The sequence below is a fragment of the Condylura cristata genome, unplaced genomic scaffold (genome assembly GCF_000260355.1).
Source record: "Condylura cristata isolate star-nosed mole 26May11 unplaced genomic scaffold, ConCri1.0 scaffold00025, whole genome shotgun sequence".
NCBI lineage: Eukaryota > Metazoa > Chordata > Mammalia > Eulipotyphla > Talpidae > Condylura > Condylura cristata.
Genome location: NW_004567126.1, coordinates 1,324,105 through 1,336,861, shown reverse-complemented (window position 1 = coordinate 1,336,861; position 12,757 = coordinate 1,324,105). Strand labels below are relative to the sequence as shown.

The 12,757-nt window shown below is 50.8% G+C and overlaps 2 protein-coding genes across 2 annotated transcripts; one reads left to right on the top strand and one right to left on the bottom strand.

The window, feature by feature from the left end:
* The first annotated feature begins 159 nt into the window (after positions 1 to 159).
* P2RY11 (purinergic receptor P2Y, G-protein coupled, 11) lies at positions 160 to 2,425 on the top strand. Its single transcript, XM_012729381.1, has 2 exons — positions 160 to 178; positions 1,335 to 2,425. The coding sequence occupies exons 1-2, from the start codon at positions 160 to 162 to the stop codon at positions 2,423 to 2,425; spliced, it is 1,110 nt and encodes a 369-aa protein (XP_012584835.1).
* A 249-nt stretch (positions 2,426 to 2,674) lies between these two features.
* On the bottom strand, positions 2,675 to 7,336 carry EIF3G (eukaryotic translation initiation factor 3, subunit G). Its single transcript, XM_004688744.2, has 11 exons — positions 7,251 to 7,336; positions 7,066 to 7,112; positions 6,492 to 6,575; positions 6,298 to 6,386; positions 6,108 to 6,167; positions 4,882 to 4,986; positions 4,601 to 4,790; positions 3,539 to 3,646; positions 3,288 to 3,424; positions 3,110 to 3,216; positions 2,675 to 2,800 (listed from the first exon to the last, which is right to left on the bottom strand). Exons 1-11 carry the CDS (start codon positions 7,268 to 7,270, stop codon positions 2,785 to 2,787), a joined length of 963 nt encoding a protein of 320 aa, XP_004688801.2. The 5' UTR covers positions 7,271 to 7,336; the 3' UTR covers positions 2,675 to 2,784.
* Between the last annotated feature and the right edge of the window lie 5,421 nt (positions 7,337 to 12,757).

Here is a 12,757-nt window from a genome sequence, read left to right as displayed (position 1 = left end):
CCTAGGCAAGGAGGAAGCTGGGGAAGCCAGTGGTATCTGCCCTATGCTAGTGGGCGTGGTGTGGCGCGGCTGGGAAGGAGGGGCCAGCAAGTATCTGAGAGGGAGGGAAGCACCTCCACCAGGAGTGGGCAGCAGACCTGAAGGCAGGGTGCGCAGGCCATGGCGGCAGCCACCTCAGGTGAGGAGCTGGACCCCTGCAATTTGACCAGGATCATAGTGGGTGGAGGCAGATTAAGAGCCACATCTGGACTTCCTCAAAAAGGCTGGTTATGGAGGGGCGGGTGGAATATGGACACGGGTCAGCAGAGGAAGGGTAGGTGTGCTTCACCCAGCCAGTAGCATACCTGCTGAATTGGGGGTGGGTCTTTCCTCAGCTGAGGCTGGAAGGGTGCAGGAGAGGGAATCGACTAGGGCCCTGCCCTGCTCTCCCTTTAGGCACTGTTCTGGACACGGGAGACCGGGCAGTGACATTCTCCTGGGGGGTTTGCTTGCAGGTTGATGGAGATTTGTGAATGAGAAACAGAAGGGGGACAAGGCACAATGGCTAATTAGTGACTAGAGAGCTAGAGAGCACCAGACCTAGCGGATGGGGAGTCTTAAAGATGGCTGTGATAGTGACTCAGGCAAAAGGGAACAAACAGCCAGTGCAAAGGCCCTCTGGCAGGATGTACCTTGAGAACAGCCAGGAAGCCAGTGTGGGAAGGAAGGAATGTAGGGAGTGTCACTGAGGAAGAGACCTCCTGAAGGACTCTGGAGGAGGGGGGAGAGGGAGGGGCTATGTGTGTGCGTGGTGAGCGCCTGTTTTCCCTCTGAGTCAGGAGTGAGTCTTGCAGAGAACTGACCTGACTTGGTGCTCACAAGTGCTCCCTGGCAGCCATGGGATAAATAGGGGTGGTATTTGGTATACATGTGCAGGAGTTATAGATTCTAAGGCCGTGCTGACCAAAGTGGGGGGCTCAGGTACTGTAAACTGGTGAAGGCAGCGGGAATGGCAGATGGAGTGCACTTGACCTGCAGTGCTATCAGGATTCCTACTTGTCCACGCCAAGCCTGATGCTCAGGGTCATCACCTCCTGGTTATATGTACCCTGCAAGGGCAGTGACCTCCAGGTCTTGCCAAGATTGTTTGAGAGTGCCTAGCACTTTTCTGGACCTGTTTCCCTGTGTAAGGGAACCTAGGCTAACGCCCCTCCAGGGAGTGGGAAGGCTTTGGCCGATGTCTCCATGGAAAGGGCCATACAATATATATTCACAGGCCTGGGGATTCTGGGTCCTGAAAACAGTAGGTGCTGCAGTCATGAGAAAATTCAACCCATGACACTTTCTGCCCACAGGTGCCACAGCCTGTCCAGTCAACATTTCAGCACCTGTTGACCGTACCCTCAGTGACATCCAGGAAAATTTTCTGTGGCCCGTTCTGTTAGCTGAGTTCTTGGTGGCCCTGGCTGGCAATGGCCTGGCCCTATACCGTTTCAGCACAAGGGAGCCTCGCCCATGGCACCCAGTTGTGGTCTTCTTGGTCCAGCTGGCAGTCAGTGACGTGCTCTACGCCCTGACACTGCCCCCTCTGGCTGCCTACTTCTACCCCCCCAAACACTGGCGCTATGGGGAGGTTGCATGCCGCCTGGAGCGCTTCCTCTTCACCTGCAACCTACTGGGCAGTGTCATCTTCATCACCTGCATCAGCTTCAACCGCTACCTGGGTGTTGTCCACCCCTTCTTCACCCGCAGCCACCTGCAACCAAAGCATGCCTGGGCCATCAGCGCTGCTGGCTGGGTGGTGGCAGCCCTGCTGGCGGCCCCCACACTCAGCTTCTCTCATCTGAAGGGGCCACAGCAAGAAGGCAACTGCACTGTGGCTAGGCCCGAGTCTTGTATCAAGTGCCTGAGTTCAGCAGACGACGACAATTTGGAGGCCTACAGAGCCTACAGCCTGGTGCTGGCGACCCTGGGCTGCGGCCTGCCATTGTTGCTCACCCTGGCCGCCTACAGTGCCTTTGGGCATGCTCTGCTGCGCAGCCACAGCATGACGGTGGCTGAGAAGCTGCGGATAGCAGTGCTGGTAGCCAGCGGTGTGCTGCTCTACGCTAGCTCCTATGTGCCCTACTACGTCACCCGGGTGCTCAACATACATGCCCGGCAGCGGTGGAGAGCCCGCTGTCCAGACTTTGTGAACAACACCCAGGCCATGGCAGAGCTGGAGTGGGGGACCTATGTGAGTCACCAGGTTGCACGAGGCCTCATCCCCCTGGCCATCTGCATCCACCCACTGCTCTACATGGCTGTTGCGCCCAGCCTAGGTTCCTGTCGCCAACACTGCTTCAGCTGCAACAAGAGGCAAACCTCAGAAGACTCTAAGAGCCCCAGCCAAGTCCTGTCTCTTGGTGTCATAGCTGGTCCTCGACCCACAAGGCCAGTCCCCTAAGCTCAGACAGTGACCCAGACCACGTGGAGATTCCTCCTCACAAGGTACCCTGAAGCGGGGCCAAGAGCACAGCAGACCCCGAGCCACCACTTCCTCCCCTAAAGGCCTGTAGTGGGACCTGTCCGTCCAGATCAGTGGCAGGAATATCCACCCACAGCCCTAACCCTGAGTAGGGTCAACCCAACTCGGGGCAGTAGAGAGATGGGGAGGGGTGGGTGACAACCATGAATAAACAGGACAGCATAGGGCTAACTGTAGCCTTTTTATTGCCCTCAAAATCTGTTCTCGATGGATGCCTTCTGTCACCACAGGGTCCAGGGGCCCGGGGCCAAGCAGTAGGGCCAAGCAGTAGGCCTGGTTTAGTTGGTTGATGGCCTGTAGGAAACAAAGTAGTAAGAATGGCAGGGTGGCTCCAGACCCCAAAGGGAACCCCAACATGTCCACCACCCGCTAAGAGGGGTTTCCATGCAGGTGGCACTGAGGGCATGACAGTGTGGTGGCACAGGCACAAGTCAGCCTGGAGAGGAGCCCCGCCCTCCTGGAGGGCAGGACCCTCCTTGAGATGCAAAGGGTAAAGCGTCTCAAAACAGGCTTGGTGATTAAGCCAAGCGCAGGGGACCCACGGTCAGCCCGAGTGTCAGATATGACATGGTGATGGGTGGGGTGGGGAGATGGGAACCTTACTTGGCCCATTCAACATTAAGAATGAGGTGATCATAGCCAAAGCCAGACACTCCAGCGATGGCACGTGCAGCATCTTCACGACGGTGGAAGCTGATGAAGGCGAAGCCCTGGGGAGGCAGTGGGGTCAGGGCGCAGCCATAACAGACGGTCCCTCCCACCCCCATGGCCACCAGCCCACCTTGGACTGGCCAGTGGTCTTGTCCTTCGCCAGGTAGATGCGAGAGATGGAGCCAAAGGGCCGGAAGAGCTCTTGCAGATCAGTCTCACGAGTGTCCTCTGACAAGTTGGTGACGCGGATGGTAGCATTGTCGTCCGCTGGGGGCGCAGGGAGACAGTTGTGAGACAGCAGGCCAGGCCCACTCATGAGATAATCGATGTGGAGAGATACCCACCCACTGGCCTGGCACCAGGGTGCCCTCCATGCCTCACCTCTACGGTTGGGCTGCATGGACTCCCCACGGCGGCTGGCCCCATCCCGCAGGCTTGGTGGCACATACTTCCCGGTCTTGTTCTGGGCAGCCTGCACTGGCTCCAGCTCTGGAAATCAAAAAAGCAGTGGGCTTGAGCCTCACCTTGAAACAGATGGGAGGGACAGACCTGCCTGAGGATGCTGGCTACTCCAGTTCTGAGTGCCCAGCACTAACTCAGGCACCATATTTCAAGCCAGGATCAGCCAATTGGTCCCTCCAAGGCCCAGTGACCATGATGGCATAATGGTCACATAGCTGACAACTTTTTCCTTAGGGTTTGAGTTTTGTATAGAAGTACTGGGGTGTAGGCCAGAGATTCAAGGGGTAAAAGGATTCATCAGAGACAGAGTAGTGGAGCAGTGGGCAAGACAGATGAGGTCTGCTGTGCCCTATGTGGGCAGCCCCCTGGCCAAGGGTCAAACTCAGGCCTTTGAGGGGATAACATTGAGACTTAACCCCTAGGCCATCAGAAGGCACCACAGTTAACATCCTTTTAACATAACAGTAGTAGCAAAGGCAGATGGGCAAAACACAAGGATTGACTCAGCCTGAGGTGACCACAGGGCTGAGCTAGTCTCACTCACAGTGTGGGGATAGTTTCAGGTCCCACACATACAGCAGTGACAAGTGAACTGTACACGTAAATCACTGGTGTAGAGATGCTGGATTCAAGTTCAGCAAACCACAGCAAGGACACAGGCAGCAGTGTCACATGGGTATGCTCACAGGTGTGCACTGCATCCACATGGCACACTCAAGTCGGGGTGATCACAGCCTGTATGCATCCCCAAGTACAGTGTGCATGGCACATTTTCACAGCTCCCCCAACAAGCACAAACCATGGTCATGGCCTTACTAGTGTCATGTAGGAAATGACAGCCTCATGTAAAGGGGACAGGCCCACTCACTCAGTAGATGGTAACCCAGAACTCTCCAAGCACACACAATCCAAATCACTCAGCACACAGGTGCGCACGTGCACACACACACGCCTGCCAGGCACATCCCCAGACCCTGGCACCTCCGGGAAGCTTCTCCTTCTCGCCAGTGGACAGGCCCAGCTGCTCAGCCAGCTCCTTCTGCATGGGGCCCAGAGTGTCCTTGTAAGGACAACGGGTGGTCCAGTGGTCACCCTTGCAGATGCGGCATGACACGATCTTCTGGCCCTTGAGCTTGTTCATCGGGTCCTCCTCTTCCTGGCAGTTTAGATCCTGGCAAGATGGGCAGGGACAGCTCAGACAGGGCTGCCACACCCTGCCACCACCGCTCTGGCCACCAGTCCCACCCTCTTGTCCCACATACCTCCTTGCTGGTGATGAAAGTCATGGACACATCATCACTGACTGTGGTGGTAGCCACATTGGGTCCTGGGGGGTCAAACTCTGAGTTTCCAAACTTCTTCCAGTTCTGGGTTGAGAGCAGGATGGGGGCAGGTCAGGGTAAGGGCAAGTGGAACCCTCCCCACTGGCACCCCAGACCTACCTGCAATGGCCTTCCAATTGTCTGGATCTTGAACCCCATTCCCTCCTCAAACACCTATTCACAGTAGTGATGACAATTCCTTTTCCTAAGGATGTGACAAGCTCTAGCTTCAGGCCAATTTGAAGAGGCAGGGGTAGCTTTCAGCTCCATGTTCTAGATGAGGCCTAAGGCCCAGAGGAAAACAGCTGCACATCTAACAACTCTGCCAATGTTGGAAGTGGGCCCATGCAGATTGCAGCTAGCTCCCACCAGGACACATACATGGGAGTGTGAAGATCACTCAGGCTTCGAGGAGCCTTGAATTAAACAACCTGAGTCTCAATTTCCTCTTTGACAAAAAGGGTATCACATTGCCCCCCACCTCCCTGGGGTGTTAAAAAGATTAAATGAAGGCCCCCACCCCTGGTGGCACAGCGGGTTAAAGCACAGCACTAAGAAGCTAAAACCACTTCCCACTGGGTTCGATCCCCACCTGCCCCAGAAGTGACCACATGGCACGGCAGACCTCTCCTGGCACGGCAGATCTCTCCTGACTCGCCCACTGCTCCCCTCAGCAGTGTACTTTGTAAATCTGCCTGTTCCGCTCCCCACTCTGTCTCTGGTGAATCCTCTCACTGCCCCTGCATCTCTGGCCTGTACCCCAGTTCTGTATACATAAATAAATAAATCTTAAAAAAAAAAAAAAAAGATTAAATGAGATGGTATTTCCTGGCAAGCTCTTGGTCCAAGTCTGGCACAGAGAAAGTGCAAATGTTACTTATTGTGACCATTTCTTCTGCTAGGACCATCTCAGGGGAGGACTTAACTTGGTTCCTACTGGTAGACAAAAGGAATAGGAATCTAACCCACCCACTCCTGCACCCTAGGTTTCTCAGGACCCCAACAAAATACAAATAACCCTAGATATCAGTTCTGTTCTGATAAACTAGGTAAACACAGTTACACTCTAGGTCTAAAAATAAAAGTACTAATTAGGAAAAGTAATTCCTAATTCCTTTGAATTAGCTCTGGGGGAGTCCCTAAAATAGGGGGGAGCTAGGTCTTACCTTCCTTCTGGCAACAGCCTTGGAGGCCTTCCGGGTCTCAATCCTGAAGGTGCGGACAATCTGTGGATAGGAAGAGAGATGGGGCTCCCTGCAGCTCAGGGTTCCTGGGCCAGATCTTCCTCATTAACCCAAAACACACCAGCCTCTCCCAGCCAAAGCGCAAGGTATCCACCTTCTCTTCCAGCCTCACCTTGAACTTCTTTCCATCCTCATCTATCTTGTACTCAGTCACTATTTTGATGTTTCCATTTATCACCTCCTTGGGAGGTGGCAGTGGAGCTGCGAGAGGGAATAGGAGTCTCAGGGAACTGAGCCCTGGGTACCCACCAAGTGGGAATGTAGCCGGGGAGACAGCCCAGGGAAGAAGTGGGAGTCATCACTCACCTCCCGGCAGTAATTCCGGCTCTGGACTGGTGTCACCTGTAGCCAGAGGGATTCCCTTGAGGAGTTCGCTGGTGACACATTTGTCTGTAAAAGGTAGTGTGGGGAGAAGGGAGTCAGGTGGGGAGGTGGAGCCTTTGGGATGATGCCCACCCACATCAGGAGCTGAGGAAGATGGTACCAAAGGTAGAGGCCTCAAGAAGTACCCTAGGATAGCCCTGGGGTACAAGGAGGTGGCTGCAGTAATCCTGGGCAGTGGCAAGGAGAGGAGTTTCCAGAACATCATAAAGGGGTCAGGCTGCTAGTAAATGGCAGGAGGCCGGCTATGACAACTTCCTCCCAGGAAACGGGGCGCAGCTTGCGTGGTAGCATGGGAGGAAGAGGACTGGCCAAGGAGCATCTGGAACCCGTGACAGGCGTGAGTAAGGCGTGACCCGTGAGTAAGGCGCGGCGCGGAGTTTAGCCGCGACGGGGGATGAAAGGTTCAGAGGTACTACCAAGGCGGAGGGTTGGGGCAGGCAGCGGTGATCGGGCTGAGGACAGGCGGCGGCGACCTGGGACGACCAGGCATACTCACCGTCTTCTCCCTCCTCCTCCACCTGGTCGGCCCAGCTAGGCTTCGAACTGCCGGAACAAGTTTACCGGAGTAGAGAGGTTGATCAGTGAGTGCTGGCCCCGGAGCCTCGAGGCACCCAGGCCCCATAACACGCCCTAGAATTCCCAATCCACCTCCCGGGCCCCGCCCGTAGCGCCCCTACTCACTCAAAATCCCCGGTCGGCATTGCAGAAGCGTCTCCACGCAGTCCAAGCCGGGGCTAGCGACCGGAAGTACAGAGAAGAGAGACTTCCGGTACCGCCGCCTAGCGCAGCCCGATGGAAATGCCCACAGTGCCCCCAGCGGACAGAGGTGGAGGTGCCGTCAGTGTGCGCGGCTGGGAGCCTGGTAGACAAGCTGAGAAAGGTGTACATTAGGGTTTATCGCATTTATTTTTTTTAAACTTTAATAATGAAAAAAAGATCGCTAATTATTTAATTTCAATGCATCTTACTGTTTCCCAGACACTTTGAGGAGAAAATTTTCGTTTTCTATTTTGCTTTTGAAGACGCAAAGTTTGCTTTTGTCGAGAAGAGCTTCCCTGATTCAAATGATCAAGATGTCAAGCAGTGCCCGCAGTTACTTTCCCTACTTTTTTTGTTTGTTTGTTTCTTGTTTGTTTTCACCAGGTGGAACAACTTTATTTCACAGTTTTCTTTAAAATCACAAAGACACTATGTTGTTCGTTTAAAAACTTTAGTACTGGAAAATTCTAGGAAATTATTATACAGACCCTCTTTAAAAAAACGTGCACCCCATATGGTTTCCGTGAGGTTGCTTGGGAAAAAATTCACATCTGGTTTGATTTTTAAAACATAACATTCCTGGGCCTCCCTGGTGGCTTAGTAGTATCACCACTATAGCCTGAGTTCAACCCCAGGCAGGGAAGTAACCCACATACAGCGCAGCAGACCTCAGCTGTCTCTCCTGCTGCTCCCCTCAGCAATGTATTTGAGACCCACCTGTTCTGCTCCCCCTCCTGCCTCTCATAAATCCTTTTACAACCTCCCCCACCTCTGGCTTATACCCCAGTTTTTTCTAAAATATATATATATATTTATATATACACACACATACACACACACTTCCTCCACTCTGCATCTTTGGTTCAAAGTATAGATTATTGTCATCAGTATATGTCCTTATATTCTTGAGCAGGAGGTGATATTTTTTCAAGACCCTCCAAAATGGAGATATATCATCATTATCACAAATTGTAAATTCCAAGTCTTTACCAACTATTCAAAAACCATTCTTCATAAGGTCCAGGAAGTGTCTCTCATAAGGCACGCAAGTAATACTTAACCATTCTTTTCAAATTGTACTCCATAAACTCAGACATAGATCTCTCTAAGTAAATATGGGCTGACTGAGAACAGACTCCAGTGTACAGAGCTCTGCAGTCAAAATAGTTAGCAGCTGGGTGCCTCCCTGGTGGTGCAGGGTGTTAAAACTCAGCACAATGAAGCTATTGGCAACCACAACACCATGAATTGGATCCCCAGCCAGGGAATTGACTCAGATGACACAGCAGACCTCTGCTGTCTCATCCATTGCTCCCCTGCTCCCCTGAGCAGTGTATTTCAGTAATCTGCTTGTACTGCTCCTCACTGTCTCTGGTGAATCCTCTACCACACCCACCCCTGGCCCCCATACCACTGACCTATACCCCAACCTATAAATAAATAAAACAAATCTTAGAAAAAAAAAAGTTAGCAGATGGATTAGTCTGAAAATGCAGGGGTGCATATCACCAGTGTAGCAGTAAGCAGTCCAGCACCATATGGTCTCCAGCCACATCATTAGGTCAGGATCTGGCTCTTGCCAGACACGACAAGGAGACAAGACACGACACAAGAAGAGGTCAGTCTATGCTTCTGGAACCCAAGTACTCCCTGGTGTGTAAAATTACATAAAAGTCTTGCATCAGCAGTAGTAAGTCCCATGACTGACATGCCACTGTGCTTATCATATTGGAGAACATTTTTCGGATGCACTACAAGCGCTGATGTGCTTTCTTCAAGGCAACCAGCACTTCATGGTTTTGTTTTGTCTTTTTTGTCCAAGCTGGTAACTCTTGCTCTGAGTGCTCCAAGCAGGGACAGTGTTGTCCTAGTGATTGAGAAATACAGTTCTGGCAAGGGACTGGCTGTGGCTCCGCTCCTTCTCTGGCAAAGTATTTTCCATTGTTTGTTGTCCAGTTCTTCCTCTAGAGTATGAATACTCAACAGGAGAAGTGTGACGCACCAGGGGGCTAAAATTGTTTACTGAGGGTGAAAAACCTCCCTTTGGGAGCCCTCCCTGGTGGCGCAGCGGGTTAAAGCACAGCACTAAGAAGCTAAAGCCACTTCAACATGAGTTCGATCCCACCTGCCCCGGAGGTGACCACATGGCATGGCAGACCTCTCCTGACCCGCCTGCTGCTCCCCTCAGCAGTGTACTTCTTCGATCTGCCTGTTCTGCTCCCCGCTCTGTCTCTGGTGAATCCTCTCACCCTCTGCATTTCTGGCTTGTACCCCAGCTCTGTATGAATAAATAAATAAATCTTTAAAAAAAAAAAAAACCTTCCTTTGGAAGACTGGTGGGCCTCCAAAGCCCAATCTACCCGACAAAATCTTGTTCTTAAGTATTTGATTTCTACTGTTAGGAAAAAAACTCAATTCAATTAACGTTACTTTAATGATTTAAATTAGATTCAAAGATAATTCCATGTTTCTTCTTAGAAGGGGATAATGAAAAGAAGGTTGACAAATACCATCTAAAACATCAGCTGCAGAAAGCAGAGATGCACCTGATTGTTCATCTCTGGGTCCCCAGCCACCACCAGCACACAGGGTGTCTGCGTGTAGTAAGTGCTCGATCAGTGGGCTCTTGGGGTTGGGGGGTGGGATTCAGGTCATAACAAGCTTTTTTAGGTAATATTTGTTTATAACACTGAATAGAATTTAGGGGGTAAGTCCACACGTCTTCAGAAGTGCCGCCATACCACGCCCACCACCAAAGCACCCTCAGTCGTTTGACCAAAGTTCTTGGTCCTCCTCCTCGCCTGCTTGTGCCCCTCACTCCCTGTCCTCCCCCTCCCATCTAGTAGCCCCCATTCTGCAGTCATATTTTTAGGGTACTGTTTGATCTAATTTGATCAGTTCTTTTGTTTCTTTATATTCCACATGAGTGAATGCATCTGGTGTTCATCTTTCTCCTGACTTTTTCTCACTTAGCTAAACCATTCCAGGTCCATCCATGTTGCCACAAATGGCAAGAGTTCATCTTTTTTAGAGCTATGTAGTATTCCACCTTGTATAGAGACCGTATATTCTTGGTCCACTCCTCTATCTTGGGGCACTTACGTTGTTCTCATAACTTGGTTACTATAAATAGGATTGCAAGGCCCTCCCTGGTGGTGAAGGGTTAAAAGTGCAGCACTGCAAGCTAGCCGCAGCTCCCCCTTGCAGTGTATTTCTGTCAGTCCACCAGTTCTGCTCCCCACTCTGTCTCTGGTGAATCCGCTCACCACCCCCAACTCCGCACCTCTGGCCTACCCCCCAGTTCTTGTATGCATAAATGAATAAATCTTTGAAAAAATAGAACACATCTGTGGATGTTCACAGCAACTTTATTCAGTGACCAATCTGGGAACAAGATTGAGTTAGTCAACTAGGGCTTCTATGAAAAAGTACCCAGATGAGGTAGCTAAAGCAACAAAACATTTTCTCAATATTCTAGAGACCAAAAGTTCAAAATCAAAGGTGGGTTCCTGCTGAGCCTCTCTCCTGGGCTCACGGGCTGCCTTGCAGTGTACCATCTCCTGGTCCTTAAAACACCAATTATATTGGGTTGGGCCCACCCCAAAGACATCATTCCAGCTCAGTTATTTACTGAAAGCCCTACCTCCAAACACAACTACATTCTAAAGTCCTGGGGGTTAGGGCTTCAATATAGGAATTTTGGGAGACACATAATTTACTCCACAACAAACTTAAATATCCATCAATTGATGAATGGACAAACAAAGATAAACCAGAGTCCACCTCCACAATGGAGCGAGACTGAAACTTTCAGTGGCATGGACAAATGTCACAGATAAAGAATGGAGACAATATGGCTCCATTTAGGTGAATTTTTTTTTAGACTAATTTATTTATGCATACAAAAACTGGAGTACAGGCTAGAGGTGTGGGGGGTGAGAGGACTCACCAGAGAGTGTGGGGAACAGAACAGGTGAATTTCACTCCAATACACTGCTGAGGGCAGCATCGGGTGAGACAGGAGAGGTCTGTTGCACCACGTGGGTCAGCCCCCTGGCCGGGGATCGAACTTGTGCTGTAGTGGCTGCTGATAGCACTTCAAACCCTTGTGCCACCAGGCAGGGCCTTGGGTGAAATTCTTAAAACTAAAAAACTAAATTCTTAAAACCAATCTACAGCAACAGAAGTCAAAATTATGTTGACTTTTTAGCAAGGAGGGAGCCAGGGCAGCTTCCAAGATGATGGGAATTTCCTGCATCTTGATCCAGATAGCTGAAGGTGCAGGTACACACATATGTAAAAGAAGCGGTGGTGCATATTCTTTAAGACCACCCACCAGTATGTGTGCAGGTGCCCATTTCTTAACCTTTTCCAAAACTGCAGCTCTTGCCTTTTAAGGCTGCCTGTCTGTGTCTGTGCAAATGTCCCTTTTTCCTTATTCTCCCTTCTTCGATAAACTTACAATGTGCTGATGAAAAAAAATATATAAAAATTGATCCAGCTGCACAAACAAGATTTGTGCACTTTGATAATAAATTCTGGAGAGGAACAAACAAGAGTGAGAATCACTCTACCCTGACAGTTTTATTTTTATTTATTTAAAGATTTTATTTAGGACCTCCCTGGTGGTGCAAGGAGTTAAGCTTCAGCACTATGAAGCTGTCTGTAGACTGCAGCAATGAGTTCTATCCCTGGCCAGGTGACCCACATGGTGCAGCAGACCTCTGCTGTTTTGTCCATTGCTCCCCTCAGCAGTGTGTTTCAGTAGATCCGCCTATTCTGCTCCCCATTGTGTCTCTGGTAAGTCCTTTCATCCCCGCTACCCATCCTAACACCTCTGGCTTAGACTCCAGTTCTAGTTTGCATAAATAAATCTTTAAAAAATATTAATGTGTTTGTGTGTAGAACTGGGGTGTAGGCCAGAGGTGCTACTTCGGGTGAGAGGATTCACCAGAGATAGAGTGGGGAGCAGAACAGGCAGACCTACTGAAAAACACTGCTGAGGGGAGCAGTGATCAGGTCAGGAGAGGTCTGCTGTGCCATGTGGTTTAGTTCCCTGCCAGGGATCGAACTCAGACCACAGCAAAGGGCTGTGGTGGTGGTAGTGCTGAGACTTAACTCCTAGGCCACCAGCAAGCCCCTTTATTTATTTTGACAAATCTTGTTTCAGATTCCTTTGTAGAAATGGCACAGGAAGACTCCATTGTTATGTAGACAACAGCCAGAGGATATGCCAGCCCTCTATCCTCAACCTGTGCAGCCACTATATCTGAAAAAAGTGCATCTGAAAAAAAAAAGGAGTATCTGGATTTAAAAAAGAAAAAAAGTGGCCCTCCCTGGTGGCGCAGCGGGTTGGGGCACAGCACTGAGAATCTAAAGCCGCTTCCTCATGAGTTCGATTCCCGCCTGCCCCGGAGGTGACCACATGG